General features: G+C 39.7%; 1 protein-coding gene across 1 annotated transcript in view; it reads left to right on the forward strand.

Annotated features, from left to right (window-relative positions):
* The window catches only part of LOC114554064 (metabotropic glutamate receptor 4), a 141,956-nt gene that overhangs the window by 85,699 nt on the left and 28,302 nt on the right, over positions 1 to 27,955 (forward strand). The window contains exons 3-8 of the mRNA XM_028575640.1: positions 1,795 to 1,930; positions 2,136 to 2,290; positions 2,617 to 2,757; positions 13,313 to 13,513; positions 25,393 to 25,529; positions 27,000 to 27,935. Of these exons, the coding sequence (XP_028431441.1) occupies positions 1,795 to 1,930; positions 2,136 to 2,290; positions 2,617 to 2,757; positions 13,313 to 13,513; positions 25,393 to 25,529; positions 27,000 to 27,935 (1,706 nt within the window). The remainder of the gene's footprint in view (positions 1 to 1,794; positions 1,931 to 2,135; positions 2,291 to 2,616; positions 2,758 to 13,312; positions 13,514 to 25,392; positions 25,530 to 26,999; positions 27,936 to 27,955) is intronic.

Raw genomic sequence — 27,955 nt, forward strand, 5'->3', positions numbered from 1 at the left:
GCTTGAGAGGAAAGAGAAGTTTACAAAATCTGTTGCATGTGTATTTACTGTATCTATGCTGAAAATGTTTTTTTACTGGGCCAGATTATACCTTTGGAAAAAATTAGTTGGGCACAGCAACCATGCGTTGATTTCTTTTGTCACCAACCTTCTCATTGCAGGATTGTTTCAGGTTTTTTTTGCTGACAAAATTTTGTGTGAGGACTGGGTCAGAAATTCTGTCTGACCTTCTCAAATTTACAGTAACAAGATTGGTGACAGCTGTGCAAGACAGTTTACTGTCTTGTCTCTGTCTCAGACCTCAAAACTTTTTTAGACATCTAAATCGGGATTTCGCTGCCCTCTCATTGAGCTGGGCACCAGGGTGGAAGACTGCAGAATAATAGGATTCTAGGCCACAGTTTTGCCACACACACACACACACACACACACACACACACACACACACACACACACACACACACACACACACACACACACAAACACACACACAGGACAATAATTAGCAAGTACTAAAATAACAATGGTAAAAGCCTTTTTGCTGTTGTTGTTACTACATTACTCAGCTGATAGAGAGGGAGGTGTAACTTTAATTAATTTGCAGTTGATTGTTCAATCATTTTATTTTCCTCTGATTGCTTTTTGGAGAACAACTGTGTCAGGCTGTGGAGTTAATCTTTTGTTTGACACTGTTAATAAACACAGACTTACTTTGGCAAATAGTTATTTATTTTTAAGTTAAGTTTAGCTTCCCTGACTCTGGTCTCCATCTATAACACTGATGGGTACAGTGTGTTTCTATACAGTATCTAGTGTATAACGATATGTCTTGGCTGTGTCCCCACTGTCCTGAGAGCTGCAGGATGCTAGGAAACAATCCTTCAAAAAACATGCCACACTGAGGCACTCTAAATCTCCCCATAGAAATCCTGTTGGAGAAGCACTGGAAACATTGCTTCGACTGCACAAAAACACATCACAACATCCTTTGGGGTTTTTTGGGTTTACTTTTCAATCTGCTTTTGCAAGGACTCAAAGAATTGGTCATATTGTGAGTGCATAGTGGGTCTAAGCAGGGATTCAGACCGAAAGCATTCACAGAGTCTCTCTTGCATAATGTGTACCGTAAACGGTCATTAAATGCTCCATTCTAGCAGACATCGTCATAACAGTACGCTCTAGCATCACAAGCTACACAGCAGCCCTGCAACACACATGCCTCCACAAACCTCTGCTCTCATTAACAGGTTTAAGCATGAAATTAAATGCAACTTTAGCTAAAAATAATACTTGGGAATTTCCAAAAAATACTTGGGAATTTCCCAAGTAAGTATCGTTTTAAACACAGAACATGACCTATTAAAGGAAAGTGCCCAAACTATACATGAAAACATATATAACTCCATAAAAATACAATAGCATCACTTATGGAACCATGGAAAAAGTAAGAAATGTTACACCAAAAATGTGTAATGAGTACCTTTCAAAATAAAGTCTTGGCTAAATCCACATAGGAATGTACAGAGATGTATTCCCTGTTCATAATAATAGAGCAACAACATACACACTACAACACATTGTCACATAATTTACAGTCCCACAAAACTGCTAAATGGCATTCTGTAGATAAAGAAAAGGGCTTACATTAAGAAACTCTCACAGCCAGGCTGTTTCTTTCTTTTAGAAGCCAATTATCCTGCCGGTTAATGCAGCCTTTCACCATCTCAGTTTTAGTTTTCTAAGCATTCCTCTCTTAATGATCACATTGACATGTATAACTTTCTGTGTGTTTAGGGGGTGTTTGTATCTCCCAGTCTGTCAAGATTCCCCGGGAGCCCAAGCAAGGAGAGTTTGACAAGGTCATCCGACGACTCAGAGAGAACCCAAATGCAAGAGTTGTCATACTTTTTGCCAGCGAAGACGATATTAGGTAAGGCGTGGTAATAGCTACATAACACTCCTTTGAAGATTCGATAAACACGACTGCACTAGACGGGGCAGAGACATGTGGGAACACAGCCGTTTCAGTCCAGCTCTGCCAGACCACTGTGTAATGAATTGCAAAACAAAATCAAAGTGGAGCCTGCGGGATGCTGACCTTATCCATGGCAACATCTGTTTACTCACCTTTGCAGGAGGCTACTCCATGCAGCCAAAAAGGCCAACCAGACAGGTCATTTTATCTGGGTGGGTTCGGACAGCTGGGGCTCAAAGATCTCTCCGGTTGTGCACCAGGAGGAGATGGCAGAGGGAGCAGTCACCATCTTGCCCAAGCGGCAGTCCATCAAAGGTACAGAGAAGACCATTGTGCATATGTCAGATCTCCCTGTATAATAAAACAATGTGCATATTTTAGTGAAATGTTCTTTTCATGTGATGCACGGCTGTATCGGTTTGCAGGAGAATAAAAGTTCCTTTGTCATGCTAAACCATTAATCGTTTAATCATCAAAGGTCTAAAACACAAATTTCTGTCAAACAAAGCAACAATGTAAATTGAACATATGCTATATTTAATCAATTTTACTGTAGAACACATCAGAGCCCTAGCTCACAGACTGTACCAACACTGTTATTTACACTGTGTCGACGACAATAAACCCATTGATCTGTCTAGGGTTTGATCGTTACTTCATCAGCCGAACTCTGGAAAACAACAGAAGGAATATCTGGTTTGCTGAGTTCTGGGAGAACAACTTCAGCTGCAAACTCAGCCGTCACGCCGTGAAGAAAGGGTCCGGGCTGAAAAAGTGCACAAGTAAGATACTCTCCTTTTGTCGTAAAAGCTATTTAATGTTCCTTTTGTTCAAACTTTTAACCAGTGTAAGAAACATTCCTCTGATGTCTTGAGGGAGGTGACACATTTGGCTCACGGTGTGTTCTGAGAGCATTGCCTATAAAAAGTGGAGCAGCTATACATTCAATATTCAAACATACAGTTAATCTCACAGCTCATTTCAGTGCTGCACTATATTTCTGCTGAGTCCAGTGTGTTTACCCACATGGCTATAACAAGTGGATGGCTCAGCTGGGCTGCATGGTTCAAGCTTCAGGCTCAGTCAGTACCATACGTTATACCACTGTGGAGAGCACAATCTATCTTAAAGGAAAACGCCGACTTATTGGGACTTTAGCTTACTCACCGTATCCCCCAGAGTTAGATAAGTTCATACACACCCTTCTCATCTCCATGTGTGTCGTAACTCTGTCTGACGTACCCACCGCTAGCCTAGCTTAGCACAGATCCTGGAGGTAACTGGCTCCATCTGGCCTACTGTTGCCAGTCAGTGACAAAATAACGGCAACATTTTTCTATTTACATGTTGTGATTTGTATCGTAACAGTGTGTAACAAGGTCACATGAGACACAGCCATCTTCTAACCGTAAACAAACTGGGAACTATATACTCAGAAGGCGAAGCACTGCTAATTCTGGTACTTGGGCGGAGTGATTTGCTAGCAGCACCTGAGAAGACCCGAGCAGAGAGTACCAATGCTTCGCCTTTCTGAGAATATAGTTCCTAGTTTATATACGGTTAGAAGATGTCTGGGTCTCATGTGATGTTGTTATTTGTACACGCTGTGACAATACAAATCCCAACATGTAAATAGGAAAATGTTGGCGTTATTTTGTCACTTATTGGGAGCAGTAGGCTAGATGGAGCCAGTTACTTCCAGGATCTGTGCTAAGCTAGGCTAGCGGTGGGTGCGTTAGACAGAGTTACGACACTCACGGAGATGAGAAGGGTGTGTATGGACTTATCTAACTCTGGCGGATACGGTGAATAAGCTAAAGTCCCAATAAGTCGGCGTGTTCCTTTAAATTGGAAAAACACTGCACATTTTATAAAGATTTAAACACCAATTAAGTTGTACAACATTATGTATGTAATTTAGGGGAGAAGGGATATGATAATGTTACCTGGGGTTTCCTCACAGTAATCTCCCTTATCCCCTCATATTATTTCCGTTTATTTGCTCAATAATTTTGCTGCATTATTAGTGGTTAATATATAAGATGCTTCATCCTAATAACAGCTAAATGGATGAACATGACAATGACAATCATGTGGGAGTCATTATGTGAGACACATGTTTATTATGAGGGGCATAATTATCTACAGTACATTGTATATAGTTATTATAGTTGTTGGCATTTGTGCCGGGCAACGTCTGCATATTTATAGTTAGAACAGGTTAAAACAACTGGTCGATCACATCAATCAGCCACTACAAAGAAATGTAACTACAGTATATATGCATTACATTATATATACAGTACAGTGTTTGTAGATGATCACCTTACAGTTAGCAGGCCAGCTAATGTTAACAGCTCATCATGTGATCAGTGTTGGTTAGCATTCACTGTCTTGTTAGCACATTATAGGCCTAGTAGCTTCACAGACTGCAACTTAAAACGGTACATTTTTGTACTTCAAGTTTTGCATTTGTAAAACTAAGCCTCTGGTGCTTGCAAAATACAGAAAAGTTACTTATGTAGGCTATTAATGAGATCTACACAGTACGTGTAACCCAGTTAGCCAGAATCATATACTGAAAAGTGACCTACCAATTCCTTTCTTCTCCTCTTTCTGTCAAGAGTAAGTAATCATAATACATACATTTGCATTATCAAATGTTATTCATATTTACAAACAAACAAAAATTAAATTTCAGATTTTATTTATTCTGCCTTGGGATGATATATGTCATTGACCCTACATTAAGCACACACATTTAAAATGAAAGCATGAAAATGGTTTACTTCACAGCGAGGACAGAGTAATGTGCAACATGTAAAGATAATGATGAACAGTATTACATTATGTTACGTAACATAATTATGGCCTGTGCGACATACACAGGAGGGTGACACCCCATATAGATCAGCACATCATTACAGGACACAAAGTCGGAAAATCACCCACTCACATTCGTACTTAAGGGCAATTTTGAGTCCTTTGTCTGGCTGAATGATGTGTCTTTAGGGGGAAACCACACACACTCCAGCGAATCAAAGTAATGACCTGCTTTCTGTGAGGTGACAGTGCTAACCACTGAGCCACTGTGCTGGAGCTAGATGTGTATGCACAATCTGCATACACTACTTTCCACACACATACTGGTATTCTTGAACAACAATGGCTCGTGACAGTATGTTAACAGTACGTCCACACATGGTTTATAATAATTTTTTCCAGACTTGAAAAAGAAAACATCAAAGAGGGAATTTTTATTTTTCCAGCGCATTACAGAGCAGCATTTAAGAACATGTGCAGTAACATTCTTCTTTTTAACAAGTACGACGAACAAAATATACAGTAATGTGGAAATAGGGATAAATGTGTATAAGATATCAGATCATAGATATGAATTACTATTTATAGCATTACTGGAAATGGGGTTTACAAAATAATAAAAACCTGTGGGGCGGCTGGGTAGTTCACTGGTAGAGCATGCGTCCCCATGTACAGAGGCTCAGTCCTTACCACAGCGGCTGCGGATTCAAATCCATTGTTACATGTCATTCGCCCTCTCTTACCCCTTTGATGTCTTAGCTGTCCTATCAAATAAAGGCCTAAAATGCATTAAAAAAAAGATTCAACAAAAGCCGAACATTGCAACCTTCGTGAAGTCAGGATTTATTGCAAGGCTTTTATAATGTGTTACACAGTTGTAGTTGTTTTACGTGTACCTAAACCAGCAGCTGAGTGTACATTGTCTCACAATGTTGTATGCACCAATGTAATGGCTGTTCATTATGATTGGGTGATAAGATGTAGATACGACAAGCTGACCGTAATGAGTATATCTCAGAGAGATTTTGCCATACCGTTATTACCACGGATAGCTTTCTACTGTATTCCATGCATCTGATTGTAATAGACCAATCAGTGAGCAGGACTGCTTTTTGGTAATACTGAAGTTATAGCATATTTATATATATATATATATATATATATATATATATATATATATATATATATATATATATATATATATATATTAGGGCTGTCAAAATTAACGCGTTCATTTTTGCGTTAATCTTTTAATATTTTACTCGTTAAAAAAAATTAACGAAATTAACGCAGCTGTGTTTGTTTACTTCATGTGGCGGCTGAGAAACGTAATACGTCTCCATAACAGCAGGCGGCGCTACTCTGTATTGTTGCCCAAGTAATGAAAACCGGCAGCTGATTGGACGAACGCGTCACATGGGTTTGTTTTCTCCGGATATTGAGCAAGGGGGTAAGCTTCGCTTCAGAACTCGAGCCATCATGGCGCCATTTTGTTGCTAACTGGCCATCACCTCCTGTTAGCATTCCGCTGACCGCCATTTTTTTTTTACGTCACTTGACTGCGAATAACTTTACATCTGAAGCGTTTAAAGACTCTATTTGTCCGTTGTTTAGTTCCAAAGAAACACAACAATGTATAAAAGGCTCCATTACCTTGTACCTCACGTTATGGCTCCGTAGCAGATGTTTTTGTAAAAATAGGCTAACGATTGTGTCATAACCAAGTGACTTACTGTCGCATAGTAGAGGAATTACCGTATAGTTCAGGAGAGGCTCGCAGGCAGTTTCGACTTACATGAGATGTTTAGGTTTAATTACTAATGTTAACTAGCATGTTAGTGATCAATAATTAGCCTGTGCCCATGTTATCTCCTTATATACACCTACAGTCTCCGTATCTGTAAGATTGGGAATGATTGAGATTTCTCTTGGCACAGCTACCAGAAGACTTCCAACTTTCAGACACGTTGCTCACGTCACATTCTCTCAGTTGGAGGCTGCGCAGTAAAGCTGGCCATCACCGGAAAAGTGCTTCTAATAGCCTTCACTGGTCTCCGTCCAGAGCAACGGGGTCTATTGGTCCATTATATACTGTCTATGATATTGAGAGCCAGACTGTCATGGCGGCCGTTCAGAATACGATCTCATATTGTACTAAGATAGTTCACTGAAACATGTTTCTGAAAACATTTTAAGCGAGAAATAGGCCGTGCAGTTGCTGAATCTGTCTTCATTTCAGCTCAACAAAGGTCAGTTTAGAAGATTTTCGTCAGATTTTGAGACTAGTCACCTCATTCCGCTCGCCATTTCCGGGTGAGTCCCGACTGCCCTTCCGCTGCCTTGCCTGTAAAGTAGACGAGAGCAGGCGACAGCAGCCGGGGACGGTGACAAAAATCTGCTCTCAAGTCAGACAGTTTCTAGCCGTTTCCAGCAGCCTTCAGCAGGACTAAGCCAAATTGTTGCTGCTGCTGTTCTGAAAGATATTAAACATTCTGAACTTAGCAGAACCTTTCCTTGTTTGGTTTTTTCTCCATATTTGCAAAGTTAAATGATTTAGCATTTAAATATCCATTATTATAAGCTTCAGTCTCAATTTAAAAAAGCGATTAATCGCGATTAATTACAGCAAATTGTGCAATTAATTAGTTAATTTTTTGTAATCGATTGACAGCCCTAATATATATATATATATATATATATATATATATATATATAACCTTGATTTGTCGTGTACTTATTCACTAAATTTCCATCCCATCAATTATTCTATCTCAATCACGCTTCCGGAAAATATAGTATATTATTATATATTTACGTCACTATATATAATAAAATTGAATAGACCGAGAACAAGAACTATTGCCCACCCGTAGTGTGCACACAACAACTCAAGGCTTGGACGATGTTGATAGATAAAATACAGTGATTGTAATGTTTGTCCAGTTCTAAATGGGTATGTTGACATCAATTTATGTGTAATTGTAGTGCTCATGATGCTCATATGTTTGCTGTCATGATGTCTGCAATGACATCCAATAATAAGAGAGAAGGACTCTAGTGTAGACACTCAAAACTCACAAGAGTCTTGATGCTTATTTATTTATAGACTCAGGATTTAACAAAGGAAAGTTTTGGCAAAACTGTAAACAAATAAAACTGTTCTGCAGAAACAGTACAGACTCACTAAATGCACTAGAGAGAAATTAAACTTTTTCTAAAGAGGTGGGCTCCACAACCAATAGCTGGCATTGCCTTCACAGTCCCAACACTAAGCACAGGCGAAAACACAGAGGGTTATAAGTAGGTAAACGCTGATAATACTGATAGATGAGTTAGTCTGGAGATTGGACAGAGTGACCCCTGGTTACCTGCCAGCGGGAGTGTGGGCAAGAACACAGATGAGCTCCTTGGGGAACTCCAGTGACTGTTCAGGAGCGTGCCGTCTGATCAGCACTCTGGATAACACTCAAAAACATGTTTACATTTTCACAACAACTGAGGGGTAACATGGAACACTGTACTGTCCAGGGATTTAAAATTGGCACAAAGATGGTGCATTTCTGTGGCAGTGCATTATATAAACCTTCGGTCTTCTGTCTTCTGTCCCTGAAGTCATAATACGGAAGGTTACTGAAATAATTACATGTATCTATATTAGTTTATAAGAACAGTGAAGTGTAAAAATATCAAGTTCATGTATCAAGTTTTTGCAAAATAAGTCTGATTAACCCTTACAAACACCACACAGTTTGGTTGGAGATTCAGGTGTGTTATGCTAGTAATGCCTAATGTAGCTAGCCTCGAGCTGCTAGCCTCAAGAAAAGATAAGGAGCGGGCTACAGAAGTCTGGTAAGCCCACTTCTTTCTATCTCCACACCCCCAGATGTTTTACATTTTCAAACTTGTAGTGCTCAGGCCCAATGACACTAATCAGACTTTGTACTGCTCCCTCTGAAGCCACAAAAGGCTTTATACAACTTTTGTTTTATATATGCAATCGCATTGCCCAATTCTGTAAACAGACATTTATGTGTATAATCAGTGTAGTGCACCTTTAACAACATCAGGAAGGTGACTCAACTCAAAATAAAATACAATGCTTAGGGAAGGAACATGTCACTCAGTGAAACAGCGTGGTTCATTGATGTGGTTTTAATTGTTTTTGTACAACAATGGAGGTGTATGGCAGAGGAATTAGCTATGTCAGGCTACTCAGACAATTCTTCTTAGTAGGATCAATTCAATGTTGGTTTTGGTCTTTTAATGGAATTTGTTGACAAGAAAGGTTTTGGCTACACATACTTGCTACACTTGCTTTTTGTATTTTCAAGGATTTTAAAAAACAACAGTAAAAGTATAAAATATCACCAGACTTATCCTTTAAAATAAAGATGAGCTGCTTGGAGATGTGAGGCTGTTCACTAGAATTGATATTTTATCTGCAGGTTTGCAAACAAGTAAGAAAAAGAGCCTTAAAAATGATGACCACATAAAACTAAATGCAAAACAGTAAATAAGGAAACAGAATGTATCTGCCACAATGTTAAATAAAGTGATGATGAGACACACATCCCCTAAATCTTGAGGCAGTCAACCAAATAATTGACTGAAGTGATCACTAATGCTGTAAGACATCAAAAACCCAGTCAACGTTAACGTAAAAGTAAATGAACCCACTATTTGTGCCCTTAATGTACTTGACATAATTTAATCATTATAGACTTGGTGCAGTGGTTAATTTCATGACTCTTAACATGGCAAACACTCACTATAGCAGTAGTGATTGCGGTAGGTACCTGTATGATGTAGTCAGTAGCTCTTCTGTGACTTTCTCATTACAGACATTTTAGTGTTAAACTTTACTATCGGCTGTAGTCTCATAGCATTTGTTTGAGACTAAAGTGTGACACTCGTGGTGCCTCTCCACTGGTGGAGAGCTTTGCCGAGTCTCTGAAGCAGCTGTGAGAGAACCACATGGGGCATGCTGCAGAATTATCAGTGTCCTAAGAGGGTTAGACTGCTCAACATGATCAAAGGGTAAGGCTGGCAGGAGTGACTGGTAAAAAAAAGGCAGACTTGTCTTTTATATGTGAATGAAGGAGATGTAAAATTTGATCTTAATTAATGTAGAAAGGAGCGGTAAGGTAGAGCAGGGACCCATCTCATAGGCTCCTTATTTCTCCTGCATATTAATGATGTGGAAGCAGCAGCAAACACAGCAATGCAGATAAACCAAGCATGCACTTTGCTTTTTTATCCAAGCATCTATTTTTTTTTAAACCACTTATCCAGGGTTGCAGGAGGGTGGAGCCTTTCCCAGCATGCATTTGGTTGGAGGTGGGGGATTTTCTTTTGGATGATGAAAATAAATACAACATAGAATAATTATTAATAATCATAACAGTCTTTGGCTATTTCCTGGAGCCATTATGTGCCAGTGCAGACCCGGTAGACATTGGACTCTCAAGTATCAGTGGAAAATAATGATACTAGCTTCTTAAATGTTAAGATCTGCTGCTTTTCCCTTTTTTAAATACTTGTACATTTTATATTTTGGGGTTTTAGTTGGAAAAAGCTAGTACATTATACATCATCTTTGGCTCGGGGAAATTGTGATTGACTTTAGCTCTAAATTCACATGTAATAAGATATAAAGTATTTTTTAAGATGAACGAATTAATGAAATAGAAAAGCAGCACACATAGCGCCTGTGTCAGATTAATTTAAGAGGCAGCCCAGCTATTTTGGCAGGAAAGAACTGGATGGCCTGTGGCCAATCACAGGCTGAAAAAATGGTCAAAGGTCTGAGCCCACACACACTGTCACAAAATGTCTTGTGTGACACCGCAGAGCAGAAGACACCTACACTTACTACTTTGACTAATCTGAATGGATTTCTCTGAAAGCAAAATGCCAGCCTGAAAAATGTGTGTGAGAGAGCCAAAATGCCGATGAAGAGGGAGCTAGAGAGAGAGACAGAGGATAAAAGGGAAATGGTCTCATGGAGAAGAGACAATACAAAGTTTGTGTGGGTGGCCTGCCAAGCCTGCAAGAGAAATATCACTCTCACACTTATTCTGGCTCTCAGGATTCCCCATGGCATAAGCATGTCGGCCAAACTGTGACAATCTCTGTCCAATCAAGGCCCTGTGGCCCTTAATTACCGAGCCGTAACCTCCAACAATAAATCATGCATTTCAAAAGCTCATGAGATAATCGGGGGCATTAAAACTCCTCTGGTCTGCAGCGAGGAGCTTGAGATGTAGTAAATGAAAGATGACTAACAGAAGGAGACCTTTGCGGATTTGGGGCCTAGCACTCTTTCAGATTGAAGTGGCTATTGAAAATTGCTTGAACCTTAAGAGGACAGATGTTGCATGAAAAATTACTGCTGTCACATGTTTGGTTATGCATCACCAGTATCTACTTGTCCAAACAATGAACAGAAGCTATAGTAGAATCTATTTCCACAGATAGACTCAATATATCATTCTAACTAAATAAATCATTTAATATCACCACAGGTAAGATAAAAATAGTAATTATGGTAAATATACACCTGCAGGTACAAGGTTGAAAATGTATTTACAATAATTGTTTTCCTGTTCCACTCAGTATTTGGGCACTGTATATGTGTTACTTAACAAGTTGAATCATTCCTAAACAACATACATTTTAATTTAGGTTTTTAAAGGCGACTCTGTATTGGGCTGCCTTTTTTTGACCTGGTTCAGGTGTATTAAGTACATTTGATACTTTATCTCTTTGACAAATTATTGTGCCTTATATTGTGTACAGTGTACATTTAGAAAAGATCTCTAGATTACCCATACATTATCCAAACAAATTGGACGGGCCCGTTTATAATGTCAAACCAACATTTTTAGCAACTGACTCAAATTAGATTCATAATCTGGGCATATCTGCACAAAATTTCAATTTGCGATAAATTATTATACCACAATAGTAATTATTTTACATCTTTGCTAAATATGGTAGAAAACAGATCCCCACACCTTCAGGTAATTTCGCACCCACTAGTATAGCCATTATTTTAGAAATGTCAGCAGCATATCCCCCACTGTGTGCTTATTAAACTTAATTAATAATTCCATTTGGCATGTGTATAAATATATGAAGCTCTATCGTTAGCTCATCCCTGGTAATTAGTCTACTGTTAATCTCAATTGTACACACCTGCTTTTTATAATCTCTTTTGCATATACAGCAGGGTTACATTGAGACAGCTTTCAAATTTGAGGCTTGTGGGAGAAAGGAGAAGTTGGGATTGGCATGTTGTATCTCCTTCTCAGATCCCACCTCCTCATAACAATTAGCACTCACAAAAACCAATGGAACAACCTGGGCCCGGATTAACAAACTCCTATCACATGTTATTACATTGAGCCTATTATAGGATTATCCCTGTCCTGTAAAATGGATTTCTCCATTTCCTGCCTCTCTGATTCCTCACTGACTTAATTCACAGTTGGACACTAAATCAAGCAGGTGAGGATTTGATCACAATGGAACATATATCTGTTTTTTTTAAATTGCTAATAGAAAATGGCATGAGGCATATAGGTAATAGTTAATGGAATAGACATGTAGGTCCAAGACCTAATGTGTATAGAATCACTCAGAGGGAAAGCCATGTGTTCCTGCTGGAGAGACGAGAAAGAGTTTTTGTTTTTAACTGATGAGATTTCCCGGAGGAGAAAACCTTGCACTCTAGATATTGGAATTGATTTGCTCCTTTGCAGCGATCCAAATATTTACCTTCTAGCTAATTGCAAGAGGCAAGACCCATTCAGTGTAGAAAGAACAAGACTTACCTAGGAGCAATGCATTTTTTTTCTATGCCTTTTGGACTGGCGCCACACCTTCAATTTGAAGGGTTCAGCTCATTGCAAGTGGTTTGCACCAAATTGTCCTGTCCAACCAGAGCTGCTCTCCAAAGTGGGTGTGACAAGAGGGTAGAAGTGTCGAAAAGATACGTTTTAGTGACTGTTGTCAAACACAATTAGTATCCTCAAGTTTTTTTATAATTGAGTTTCAAGATGGATCTCTTCAAAAAATCTTTTTTTGTGCAATTATGGATATTAGTTGTCTGGGACAAGGACTAAATATGCTGCTTCATCATCAACCTACTTCAAATGAGGGTCAGGGACAAGCTCACAAGTAGATAATCCTTTAAGTCTGACCTGCTCATTTTAACCACTTGAGTCTTTAAGTGAACACATTTTCGATGATTGCATAATGTGGCTGATAGAATTACTGATTGAATATTTCAAATACACTTGTGAAATCTTTTTCAGTTCCCCTCAGGATTGTTGAACTACATGGATACAAATGTGCAACTGAACCTCGCAATTGACATAGTTAACAATGAGACAAATGAGTCACCACACAGGATGCATTTCCCATCATTTAACAGCATGTTACCAATTTGCAAATCACACATATTGTATAACAATATGATGTGTCTAACTTACATCTGTTTGTGTCTTACAGATCAGGAGCGGATAGGAAAGGACTCAAACTATGAGCAGGAAGGAAAAGTGCAGTTTGTTATTGATGCCGTCTATGCAATGGCTCATGCCCTGCACAATATGCACCAAGAGCTCTGCCCGGGGAAGGTGGGCCTCTGTGCTAAAATGGATTCCATCAATGGCACTCATCTGCTCAAGCACATCCGCCGTCTAAACTTTGCAGGTCAGTCACGTTTTTTAATACTGGAATGCATGTTTGTCTTTACTTGGGTACTTTACTTAACTCAAGTCACTTCAGTTTGCGGTAATACATTTCTGACACAGTTAATGTACAATTGATCATCAGGCTGGTTCCAAATCAGCTCTTAAATGTTCTACTGTTATGGAAAAACAAGACCGATTTTCCAGAAATCGATGTCAGTGCTCCATCCAGAAGGATGTCAGAATTCCTAAAATACTTCTTGAGGAGAGAGGATCGGAGAGCGAGGAAGCTCACCAGAGGAGCTATAATCAAGGATACATACGTGTGTGTGTGTGTGTGTGTGTGTGTGTGTGTTTGTGTTTGTGCGTGTCATGAACTGTTCCGCTCATCTGACAGAGATCATAAAATGCAGCGGTAAAACGAAACAATTGACAGCTGATGCAGCTGTGCTTCATGTCATATTTAATTGATGTCACTTTAAAATAACCACTACGAGTTAAGGATGTTTAATTTTGTTAAATGCCTTTTGCCTCGTCTCCTCTCTCCTCGTGTCACCCCCTCGACTCCTCCGCTCAAATCTCCTGTGGGCGGGACCAAAATGCAAGTAGAGGAGGCGAGAAGAGGAATCAGGGATGTACAAACTGAGAATTGGGATAGTCTGCAACCAGGCTAGGCTCATAGCAGTGTCGACATGCTCACAATGACATAATGCTGAAGTTACAGTAGGCAGGTATAATGTTTATCATGTTCACCATCTCAGTTTACTGTGTGAATAGGCAAATTAGCGCTAAACAAAAGTACAGCTGAGGCTCCTATTAGTTTTGCAGGTTATTAGTTGTAAATAGACTGTATATAAGAAGTGGACATATCCTCCATGATGTCACCCATTGGTTTGTGGACTACCATTTTGAAGCCTCGAATTTGGCATTATGGCCGTCGTCATCTTGATTTTTTGGGGCCACAAGTGACCATATTGGACGCGAGGGTGGAACTAAGTAATCAAATATGGTTGCTAGTGGTAGCTAGGTTAGCATAAATGAACAGCTGACTCCTTATAGTGTCTCTTAGTACAACCGAATGCTGAGCGAGACATTTTTAGGCAACCAAAATGTTACAATTAACTTTTATGAGGCTTCAAGGTATAATTTTTTAGACCAGAGGTTGCCGCTTGGTCGTAAACAAAGGTAGTGTACACATTAATATCTTGACCTGGTGGTGGTGCTAGATGAAAAGTCAGAATCATCTTCTTGGCATTGGAATGTTGATACAAAATTTCATGAAAATCAATCACACAGTTGTTTTTTCAGTCCGGATCACATTACATTAGGTACATTTCTTTAGTATTACATTACATTGTAGAAAGGGCTAAAATATTGTACAAATACAATAAGTATTGTACACCTGGCAACACTGGAAGGTTATACTAACCCAATGTATTTAATGTGCTTTACATTACCTTGAGGGTATTGGAAAGCATTTCTGGCACAACCAGACGTCCAACCTTGTAGACGTCAACATCTCATGGGTCACAACTCATCGCTTTAGTTATTTTGCTCTGTTGTATAACCTATTTTCCATCTCCTCCATGTAGCCTTACATTATACCCAGCTCAGTCAAGTTCACATGCATGATTGACATATTAATAATTAACTGCTTCCACACAAAGCGAAGTGATCCAGAGTTTCATTATATAGACAATGCCTTTCTGAAGCAAAGCAATTAAAGACAATTAAAATTTCTTCTCAGAGACTTGAGTATTCAGTGTTTGTACAGATAAATGATTCATTTGAACTCCTGCTCTTCAAGCTAATTTGTCATTCTAATATCTACTTGTTGCATTGGCAAAATGTCAATTCAATGTTTAATTCATATCTGAGAAGTAAAAGAAAATAATTCTTTCAGAAAATTAAATGAATGATTTGGAAGGCTTTCGCATCACAAAAAGGATGACATTTTTATAATGAAAGAGAGGTTGCCACTGTATAAAGTAACCGCTGATATCACCTGGACTGCACCACTGCTGCCATAGCCAATCACAAACCTTCAGTCCAATGTGTCTACTGGACACATGAGCAGAACATCTCACTTCTTCATCTTGTTTCTGCTCTGCTATTATTACATGCGTTGTTTTGTTTTCAGCCTAGATTTCACTTGTGAAGCTATGGAAATGTGTAAAAGATGAATCATAGTTATAATAAACAATCCCCCAACATCTCTGACTTATTCAGTGATTCCAGTAGTTGTGGTGTTTTGTTTATTGACGTAGAGAAACATTTGACCAATAAGAGCTAAAGGGCGCGTCCCACCTCAAAACCAACACTGACTGGTCGGTCGTTTGGCAAATGGCTCCAAATTTTCTCTATCTCAAGATGCCAGACTGATCTGCGAGTAGAAAACTGGAGTTTGCGAGATCAGGACGGTCTCACGAGGCTAACACGCACCCCCTTCCTCATCAACGGGACTGAGGTGGAGCGTGTTACTAGCTTCATGTTTCTGGGTGTTCACATCTCTGAGGATCTCTCTTGGACCCTCAACACCTCTACCCTGATCAAGAAGGGTCACCAGCGTCTCTTCTTTCTGAGGAGACTCAAGAAGGTCCACCTGTCTCCTCAGATCCTGGTGAACTTCTACCGCTGCACCAGTGAGAGCATCCTCACCAACTGTGTCACAGTTTGGTTTGGCAACTACTCTGAAATGAACGTCCCATGACCGGAAAGCACTGCAGAGGGTGGTGAAAACTGCTCAACGCATCACCGGTTCCACACTCCTCTCCATCGAGACCATCCAGGGCAAGCGATGCTTGTGTAAGGTGCGCAGCATCATCAAAGACTGTTCTCACCCCAACCACAGCCTGTTCACCCCACTCCCATCCGGGAGGCGTCTCAGGTCTCTCCGCACCCGCACCAGCAGGTTCTGAGGAAGCTTCTTTCCTGCGGCTGTCACCCTACTGAACTCTTGCTCTGCATCCCGATGACAATTTAACCTACTAGCCATATTTATTCTGCTCTTATAACACTGCAATATATTTCTTGTCCTGCCTATGCACCACCTGTCTATACCTGTATATCTCATTGCACTTTTCTGCTTTTTTTTGCACTTCTGGTTGGACGCAAACTGCATTTTGCTGTCTTTGTACTTGTACTCAGCACAATGACAATAAAGTTGAATCTAATCTAATCCAATCTACTGCAGATTCTGTGTCGACTGATGTTGGTGGGACAGATACATAATTCGTAAATGTAGTGGTTCCCAAACCTTTTCTTCAAACTGATGTGTCCCGGGCGGAGGAAGCAGGGAGCCCATCACAGCTGTCTAGAGAATCCTCTCACATACAGTGGTAGAATGTATGTATGTGTATATATATATATATATATATATATATATTAGGGCTGTCAAAATTAACGCGTTAATTTTTGCGTTAATTTTTTCATATTTAACTCGTTAAAAAAAATTAACGAAATTAACGCAGCTGTGTTTGTTTACTTCATGTGGCGGCTGAGAAACGTAATACGTCTCCATAACAGCAGGCGGCGCTACTCTGTATTGTTGCCCAAGTAATGAAAACCGGCAGCTGATTGGACAAACGCGTCACATGGGTTTGTTTTCTCCGGATATTTAGAGCCAGACTGTCATGGCGGCCTTTGAGAATACGATCTCATATTGTACTAAGATAGTTCACTGAAACGTGTTTCTGAAAACATTTTAAGCGAGAAATAGGCCGTGCAGTTGCTGAATCTGTCTTCATTTCAGCTCAACAAAGGTCAGTTTAGAAGAATTGTTGCTGCTGTTGTTCTGAAAGATATTAAACATTCTGAACTTAGCAGAACCTTTCCTTGTTTGGTTTTTTCTTCATATTTGCAAAGTTAAATGATTTAGCATTTAAATATCCATTATTATAAGCTTCAGTCTCAATTTAAAAAGCAATTAATCGCGATTAATTACAGCAAATTGTGCAATTAATTAGTTAATTTTTTTTAATCGAATGACAGCCCTAATATATATATATATATATATATATATATATATATATATATATATATATATATACACTGTAGTTTCAATTCTAGAAACTAACACTAACCCTATATATGGAGTAAATCTCCTCAGTGTCCAAACAGCATTTCTTTGACATAGTACATAACACTTGTTTGGCTTCCTACTAACTTGAGCTGATAAATGTAAAGCCTCTGGGTAAATCAGGTAGAATAAGTAAACAATCCTCCTTCAACAACAACAACAACAACCATTAGGACGCCTTTAACCTCTAACTTCGCCAGCTGAGCTGCACAGAATCCAATAGCGTGCAGGAGAAAAACAACTGGACTGCTGTTCACGACAGGCAGCATGTTTGGTCCAGTGGTTATCATGGTTTGTGTTTAAAACAGCTTCCCTTTTTTATTCCAGACAAAACTTCTATACCTGATAGTCTCTGTCTAGATAAATGACGTTTATACAACTATCTACAATACAAAGGGATGTGCTAGTTTTCCATTTTGCATGTACTGTATGTAATGTTTTATTCCATCTATATATCATTTTGTTTTTATACACAACATTCTGGCACTAAGTTTAGAGTTGTAGTTTTAAATGTAACCACAAAACATGGCAGCTTTTTTTTTTTTTTTTTGGACCAACTAAAACAAAACAGTTTAAGAAAGGATACAGTAACCGTAAAATAAGCGTATGATGTATAAAATGTTCCAAATAGTTAAAAATACAGATATTACAAGACCATTAGGTAAATGTGATGTGCAAGAATGGAAACCAGCCTCTTATTTAAGTGTGTAGATTGGAAGTGCATCCGCAACAGAAATCCTTTTTTTTATTATTTGCACAATGAGGACTGAGTGGGTTCAACAAGGGTTTTAGCCTGTAAGCAGGGATACAAAGCTCCAGTGCAGTAGATCCTTTTGAGCTGAATTTTGTTCTAACCTGACAAACTTTATTAATGTCACACCACCAAATGACTAGAGGGGTTGCCTTAAGGTTACACTTCACTCCATCTAATTGCATCAACACACAGCTGTATGTTGAACTTGTCCAGATATATAAAACAACCTAACTGCTGGGACTGGACTTGCTGGATTGTGCATTATATTTAAGACAATATTTATCTCTTTGTTGTGATTTTAGTATGTTGCGCACCAGTAAACACACAGTGCACTAATCCCTTTTTTCTTAAAAAAAAAAAGCAATCGCAAGAAATAGATGTAAAAGTAGGTCAGTTTTTTTGTTATTGTGATGAATCATTGTTGAGGCTGAGCCAGCAAAAATCTATTGTTACACATTTCTGTTTATTGTCAGCAGTTTCAGCAGACATCTGCTAAAAATAATTCACATTTCTTCCACTGCAGAGCTGCACAGCCCTGCAGTAAGACCATATCTTAGCAAATGCATTGTGTCTTAGGTTGCATATGTAATGAAACTCTGATAAAGGTCAAATGTCAAAGAGGTTCTTAAAAACCAAAGGCGCACATAGTGGCCATACACCTGGCATGCTCACGAAACCATTTATCTCTGATATCTCAGTGGGCTGTCAGGGTCAGGGACACAGTAAGCTAGCTGATGACAGATAACCTTTTAGAAAAGATGTAAAATAATCTGACAGAAGTATTTGCTCGGCTGGGATATTTTCAGTAGTCTGGGAATATCCGTGTGCTTTTCATGAGCCTTTAAATTGTCTCCATTTTTTTCACACAAATGTCTCTAAAGCTGTAGCTTTTTCTCTATTCTAAATCACCAACTTTCCAAGTGCTCATTTGCTCATTCAGCGGCAGCCGAAAAAGCAGAAGAATCAAACACCTCCAGTCCATCTGTATGCACTGTTTGAATCTCTTTAGAGATTCATTCTTATTTGTTCCCACCTCTGCATTCAATGTTCCTAAGAGTTGTTCAGACTTCAATAAGCTTTAACTGAATGAAGCTTGTGTGAATGTCTCTTGCTATCAAGAAAAGTGCTTTTGCTCTGTCGCAGACTCAAAAGCAGTGGCCTTTTCTGCCGTCATTTTCACCAGGGACAGCTGTTTTGAGTGTGGAATAAAGGCGAGATCTGAGGGTTTCCCGTCGCTGCACACCTATCTCTCTCCTCAAGCATGTGCAACGTCTTTATTGTTGTGCAACTCAAAAGATGCTTCTAGTACACATGTCTGTTTTTCTTTCACTGGCATGACACCCAGCCCTGTTATTAAAAAAAATACGACTATCTGCATCTTAACAACATAAGAATGGACATCTCTAAATATAAAGTCATGCCATTATTTGAAAAAGGTTCACTAATATAAAAGACAGGCCATTATTTACTGTTTCTTATCATATTTTAGTGAGTAATCTCCCTATGTTGTGACCTTGCTCCCATTTTAAAATGCTATGAAAGTGAGACTGCAACTTTGAAGAGAATAAATACCACAATCCTCCTCTTAGAATATTTTAATTAATAATTTTAAATGCACCGATTTTCAGTTCAATGTGGCTATGTTATGGTGACTACGATTAGATTAGTGTTGGAAATTATTGAATACATGAAACTTGAAAACAGTATTTCAGTTTAAAAGGAGAAACTAAGAGCAGCTAATTGGTGACATTATATTGTCCATATTTAATGCTGGTCTCTAGACTTCATCCTTGCACTATTGGACTTGTTTGCACTACCACCATGACACACACTCTCATAGAGCACCTTACCATGCATAGTGAATCACAGGGTCAGTCCCTGCCCTGTCATTGCAAGCGTCTCATGCTTATACATCCCTTAGTACATTCATGTGGATTTTTTATTTAGTACCTTTTCTTTAATTGTCCGTATTATTTGTGTGGATTTGTTATTTTATCATCCTGTTTATGATGTATGTGTATGTTGTGTTCCATGTCTTTCCGCTACTGGGACCTTGAATTTCCCCTTGGGGATCAATAAACTATCTATCTATCTATCTATCTATCTATCTATCTATCTATCTATCTATCTATCTATCTATCTATCTATCTATCTATCTATCTATCTATCTATCTATATTAGTGCTGTGGAAATTTACAGTACATTATGCTGATTGAATTTACCATGTTTTACATATGCTTCGCCCGGTCGGGAGCACTTGTAGGTAGCAAAAGCTTATGATTGAGTGTCCATGCAAATGTCACAAAGGGGAAGGCACACACATTATTGAAGTGAGTGAAGTGTATCTGTGGTAAATTCTGCATGACTTGACTGTGTACAGGTCATTAAAAGGCCATGTTGTCCCTGTTTTGCGTCCATGCAGAACAAACACATATGTTGAATTAATGATCATACTTGAGTAATTCTTAAGGTGTGTATGTGCAGTGGAAGAGAGAGAGACGTGTGTGTGGGGGGGCAATACAACAATCATTAAGTAGTACACATAATCACAAGCATCTCATTAACCCCAACATTTCTTTGAGAGGAAACGAGTACTGTGGAACACATGTGCGACTCCCGGCTACCCCGTCACATTAGTACACAGCACAATGCAGCGGTGGCAGACCTCTGTGGAACTCATTATGCCCCTGACTAGTGAGCAGACTGTTTAGACAAGCAATTTGTGCCACATGACAGGCCTAATTCCTCATCTGCAACTCAAACATTGACCATACTGCTGAAAAATGCACCACTCTCTTCACTCTTAATGAAGAGGACAACACCACTGCCTCCAAAAGAATGACAGAGACTCCGGGCAGTATTCTCTTCTCTATTTCTCTTTTAAATTGGTTTTACCATTATGCATGACACTGGAGAGGTATGTTGTGCTGTGGAGGCACCAAATACCATCATGTGTCAAAAAGTTTAAAGTGGACCTATTTTGCTTTTCCATATTTTCAGTCAAATCTATAATGTTATAATGTCGGATTTTCATGTTAAACTTGGCCAAAACCTAAAATAATGAGGTAAACATATTTCAGAGAAATCCCCGGGTCACATTACTACCGAAACAAGTCCAGTTATGTAGTATTTGGTTTAGAAGCCTTTATCTGCAATTTTGACGGTAGAAAGTGCTGCTATATTCTATTAGTGTCCACTGCTAACAATAGTAACTTTATGCTAACGCCTGATAGCTGTAATCTTGGGTCCAATGTTGGTTATTTCTCCCCAATTTCAAGTCACATTACTGCTGCAACATGTGTCAAGGTGATTTTTCACGATACAAAGTCCTGCTATACTATACTCTGTTGCATTCAGTTTTAGGCTGCAAAGTAAAACCACAACGGAGATTCCAACAGCGGAGAATCACGAGTCGCAGACATGCACTGACCAATCAGAGCAGACTGGGCTTTTTTGGGAGGGGGGCTTAAAGAGACAAGCGCTACAACAGAGCGCCTCATACAGAGTATGAACAAGTATGAACCTGAAAATGCTATATAATAGCTCTTCTTTAAGTTGAATTAAAGGGAACTATTCTCATATAAAATAGTCTCATTCTGGTATGTTATTATAAATAAATACAAAGGAAGATAATTTGCTGTCACACACAGACTACAGCTGAGAAACACCTGATTGGTAAATAAGTAATGCCTAAATAACTGCTTTAAGCGGTTCTATTTGGTGATAAGCAGCACATATTGTTGTATTTTTTATCTGCGTTTCCCATATTCCCACATTGTTATTAGTCCTGTATTTAATCCATGGTGGTTATTGCTACTGTTGCTTATTACTCATGTCTCTGATTTATTTTAAGCTGCTGTCAGACATGTATACCTGTGATGAAGATTTTTTTTCCCCAGGAAAGATGTTCACAACATCCGATGTAGCACAGCAAAAGTCCTCATGGTCTGATATTGATCTTAATCAAAATGTAACAGATGAAACATGATGAAGAAATGGTTGGAAATAGTAGGGATACCAACATTAAAGGCATAATTCATGCTCAAACCAAAAGGTTTGCCTCATCACCAAAATTCAGCAACACAGAATTGAACTTGCTGTCACTCCCAAATTGATTAACAGGTCTTTTCACATAGAACAAAAACTAATATAAACTATGTATATGTATAGTTTTTTAATCAGTTCCAAATTCTTGCTTGACAAACAAGTAGTTGTAGCAGCAGGTGTTAAGTGTGCATGAAGAAGCAGATTTACAGCAGTGGTAAGAGGGCTGTCAATCTGTGAAAGGTCTTAATTTGAAAAACAAACATGACCAAAAGCTATTGAATATAATTATATAGTATCAGCAGTGTTATGGTAGTGTTGCTGCATTATTCTCTCGAAATCACCAGTGTGGCATTTAGGGCCCATTTTCCTCTTTCCGTGACAGTGTTGTCCATGTGAGCACTTACAGACTTGAGCGCATACAGTTACCCCAACCGTGACAGTGGAGGGCTGACAGCTTCAAAGCGCTCTGGAAAGCTCCGAAAAATTGGAGGAAAGGAGCAAAAAAAGAATTGGCCTGATTAAAATCTTTGATAGCACAGATGACAGTTTACCAATAGTGTTGATGTGCGTAATATTTATATGTAAACATAATGCCTCTCTGCTTTATAAAGTCACTGTAATCCTCCCATGATCACTAACTGATTTGTGATGTGGGCGGCATTGTCACTGGGTGAAACAGTAATGCCGTAATCCAGCTGGGCTGACTCATCGAGATGTGGATTAGGGCTCCGCATCCTCCAGCGTCGAAACAAAGAGCAAGAACAAAAAAAAATTGCATCAGCAGAAATCCATGAGCAGCAATTGGCCACGTTTAACTCATTGTTTCAGGGGGCTTGATAATAAAACAGCAGGGGTTTACAGCTTTCATCTGTGTTTGAAGGTATACAGGGTTTGTGACAGTTGAAAAGCAATTAGACAGGAAGTTCCCTCCTTCTCACTTCAAGGAGAACCTGCCATGATTGAATGGATCGCTGGACTGGATGTGTGGCTCTCCTTCTTTCCATTGGGGAGCTTACAGATAAATCCTTGGTGTGCTTTTCTTTGTGACACATCAGTACAGCTTGTCTTTAAATGGCACACAGGAATACATTGTTATACATTGCTCTCACAATGATAAAGCAGAGGACACACGAGTAATGAGAAAATTGTGTTTGAGGTTAAGAAGGGGTCAGTTATAAAGATAGCCAGATGTTCAGCACCAGTTTTTCACTGCCAACTATCAACCAGAGAAAACTCCAGTCCATTTTTTGTATTCGTTTGAATCTCTTTAGAGATTAATTTTTATTTGCTCCCATCCTTATTTGTAAATTGGAGATGTTGATATTCGGTAAAAATCTATGGTCTTATTTCTGCGCTTTTTGAAATTATTTCTTTCTACAATATTTGCACATGGCAACCACAGTGTTGTTAAGGTTAGGAAACTAAAACACTTAATTGAAGATAAGATCTAGTCTCATAATCCAACTGAATTGCCTTTTTGTTTCACCTAATTCATTCAGATTCTCTTTGGGAGGGGGGATGTTTTGCTCTATCCAATCAGTGGCAATTGATACCGGTATCCATCCTGCTGACATTATTTTCATTCAACACAGAAGCTGTGGTTTAGGAGCAGTTACAATTTTTTACGACTATCAAATTTTAACAAAATGCAAAATTTAAAGGGGTGGTTCAGAATTTTGGACATAGGACCTCATTTCCAAGTTAGCCAGTGTGTTATTTATCAGTGGATTTCAACACGTTTCATCCAGTCCTTCTAGTTGCAGAGTTCGCTGGTGCTAGGCTAGCGCAAGTCAACGGTTTATGCTAGCCTGCCTAAAAACAGTCTTTCCCACTCCACAGTACACCTGAGGCAAATAAATTATAACGCCAGACTATCAATGTAAATATCTGTGTTGATAGACTAATTTTAGAAATAAAACTACCCTTGCATCGCATTGCAATAGTTATACTTTGTTCCCTGTAGTTAGGGTGACCAGAGTTCCCGGAACTAAAACCGGGACACTTTGCGCATGACCATAGTGCTCGTGCACGCACACGCTTTTTAACGTGAACATGTGCCAGCCCAGGTCAGACACAGACACACCCAGCGGTTCCCTCCACAGGTGGTGGGCCCATGGAATGGAGAGGGAGGTGCCACGTTGCTTTTTTGGGCTGTGCCTGACCAGGCTCCGTGGCAAACCCGGCCACCAGACGCTCGCTGATGAGCCCTCCGTCTGCGCCTGGCTCCAGACGGGGGCCCCGGGCTTCCTCCGGGCAGGGTAACTTCACCTCTTCCTCGATGACTCATAGGGGTGTTGAAAACGGTCTCCACTGATAAATAACACACTGGCTAACTTGGAAATGAGGTCCTATATTTAAAATTCTGAACCACCCCTTTAAGAAAAGCTGTCACAAAAACTTGTCAGACTACATCAGTCTCATTAAACGCCTGTTGCCATTTTTGTCGATGTTTTCTACTTTTCATGGATGCAGGTAGGTTGCTAGCTACTTAGTCCCCATTCTTCATCCCACCTCCAAATCTCTGAGCAGATGATTGTTTCTTCAATCAGGGGAACCAGTGGTCAATGAGAGAAACACAAGGCTAAGCTAACATTTATTGTTGGTCTGTGACGGAACGTGAACTGCAGTCTTAAAATTAGACAAGCTCTACGCACATTCACCACTCCAAACTCCACACCACTCACACCTTCCACAACACAACCTAGCAGGCAAACTATTCACTGAATAATAAGATTCTGAGCGTTGGCACTGAACGTAAATCATATGCCTTAGAATTGTCCAATATGAACGTAATTACTAGTTGTACATGTTTCTCATAAGGAAAAAGTAGTTGAAAAGTTTAGAAGAAGAAAAACTATATTTCTGATTCCCATGCATTATTTTGGTTTCTAATGTAGTGGTACAATAACTGTAGTATCAATGATTTGCTCTCACAGATTCATGCTCACTACATAGAAAATAACTGTGATGTGCAGTAAATGATAATGATAACGATGTTGGTTATGATTGTTCTCTCATTTAGGCATAGCTGGAAACCCAGTTCTCTTCAATGAAAATGGAGATGCTCCTGGACGCTATGAGATCTACCAATACCAGATCAGAAACCGAACAGCCGAATACAAAATCATTGGCCACTGGACGGATCAGCTCCATCTCAACGTGAGCATTGCCTTTTCTATTCTATGCCTGTTACATTGTGTTTGCGTTTGCAAGTCCTTCTCTTAAAGGAATACGCCACCGTTTGTTGAAATAGGGTTATTCACCGTCTCCTCTGTATTTATATAGGTGGGCAAACACATTTTTCTAACGGCAACAAAGGATTCCATTCATTACGCTAAGCTAAGCTAGTGGCGGCGGCGCCGGACTAAGACAATGCATGCACTGAGACAAAAATGCGTTTGCCCACCTATATAAATACAGAGGAGACGGTGAATAACCCTATTTCAACAAACGGTGGCGTATTCCTTTAAAAGTTGTTTTCTCCAGCTCTGCAGCCGCATGTTTGCTCACTAACTCCTCCCAAACCATTTGATAGCGCTTAGTGCCATCTTCAAAGGTGTAAATATCCAGAGGGCGCTTTAAATGATTAACTGGGTGGACTGTGATGAAAAGAATGCCATGAGAGCTTAAGGACAGATATTTATTATCATCTCTCCAGACGTCTCACTGACTTCCAAAAAACAATATTGTGGGCAGGGGTTGTGACGAAGTAGTGGTATTATAACTGTAAATTACATAAAAGAACCAAAGAAATTATGTTTTAACAAAATGAAGAGGAAGCCATGGGCAGGCAAAAAATAATACAATTGAACACATGAAGCAGCTTGAGAGGAGCTTTGCCTTCTTTACCTCTTTCAACAACATGTGTCGTGAAAGAAAAAAGAAAAAAGCAACATTTGTGGTGGGCACCTACTGAGGAATGTGCCAGTTCTGACTCTAAAGCCGTATTTAATTAGTGTTCTTTGAGTTCCTAATTAAATGCACATTTAGACACAAATTTTCTGGCTTTGAATGAACAGCCACAATTGAAAAAAATTGATAACATAACATCAAAGACAGCAGACCCGTTTGAAATGACGTATTTAATTTATCCGTACAAGTATGCTTGTAAAGGGGGAAAATCCACAAGAGGAGTATAATGTGTCCTGAAACGGAATTAATCTTTTACTCCTCTGATCTTAGACAGCTGAGTATTGATTTTTTTTAACACAAACAACTATTTACTAAAGCAAAAAAAAAGAAACCCTGTGTCAGTTCCCTGCAGAGCAAACAATGGGTTTCCCCTTTCCTCTTGTGTCTTGCCCTTCTGATAATTTGACCTCCCAGTGAAAATGTTTTGCTGAATATGAGAAACGCTTTATTTGACCCCTAGTTTCCCATTTTCCACCCTCACCCAAATAAATAAATAAACCAAGTAGCATGGGAGCATACATACAGACTGGTTCAAACACACACAGCAAGTAACCACCTTCCAGTTATTGTTCCACCTTCTTGGCTCAATAAAGCATCACTACCTCTACATGCCACCATTTTACAAGATAAGGACAGTTTAGTTCTCAAATCTTTTCTTTTCTGTCTTTGTCTGCCTCTTCATTCATGTCTATCTGTGTTCCTCTGCCTCCCTTGCAGGTTCGTACGATGCAGTGGCCTGGTGGCATCCGTAGAATCCCTTCCTCAATCTGCAGTCATCCTTGTCAGGCCGGCGAGCGCAAGAAGATCGTGAAGGGCATCCCTTGCTGTTGGCACTGTGAGCGGTGCGATGGCTATCAGTACCAGGCAGACACCTACACGTGTAAGATGTGTCGCTTTGATTTGCGGCCCAACGTGAATCACACGGGCTGCGTTCCAATCCCGATTGTTAAGCTGGAGTGGAGCTCTCCATGGGCAGTCATTCCTGTGCTTATTGCAGTCGTTGGCATCATGGCCACTGTGTTTGTGGTGGTCACCTTTGTCCGCTACAACGACACTCCCATAGTGAAAGCATCAGGCCGAGAGCTGAGCTATGTGCTGCTAACTGGCATCTTCCTCTGTTATGCCACAACATTCCTGATGATTTCAACCCCTGATGTAGGAATTTGCTCCCTCCGGAGGATCTTCTTGGGTCTGGGCATGAGCATTAGTTATGCCGCCCTGCTCACCAAAACCAATCGTATTTACCGCATCTTTGAGCAGGGCAGCATGTCTGTCAGTGCACCCAGGTTAATTTCTCCAGCCTCCCAGCTGGTCATCACATTCTCCCTGGCCTCAGTGCAGCTGCTCGGGGTGTGCATCTGGTTTGGCGTGGATCCCTCCAAGGCCATTATTGACTATGAGGACCAGAGGACATCTGACCCGGTGATGGCGCGTGGTGTGCTCAAGTGTGACATCTCTGATCTGTCTCTCATCTGCCTGCTGGGATACAGCATGCTGCTCATGGTCACCTGTACAGTCTATGCCATTAAAACCAGAGGAGTGCCGGAGACCTTCAATGAGGCCAAACCCATTGGTTTTACCATGTACACCACCTGCATTATTTGGCTAGCATTCATCCCCATCTTCTTTGGCACTTCACAGTCCACGGAAAAGGTAAGCTTACAACTACTTTA

This window comes from Perca flavescens, chromosome 4 (genome assembly GCF_004354835.1).
Source record: "Perca flavescens isolate YP-PL-M2 chromosome 4, PFLA_1.0, whole genome shotgun sequence".
Taxonomy (NCBI): domain Eukaryota; kingdom Metazoa; phylum Chordata; class Actinopteri; order Perciformes; family Percidae; genus Perca; species Perca flavescens.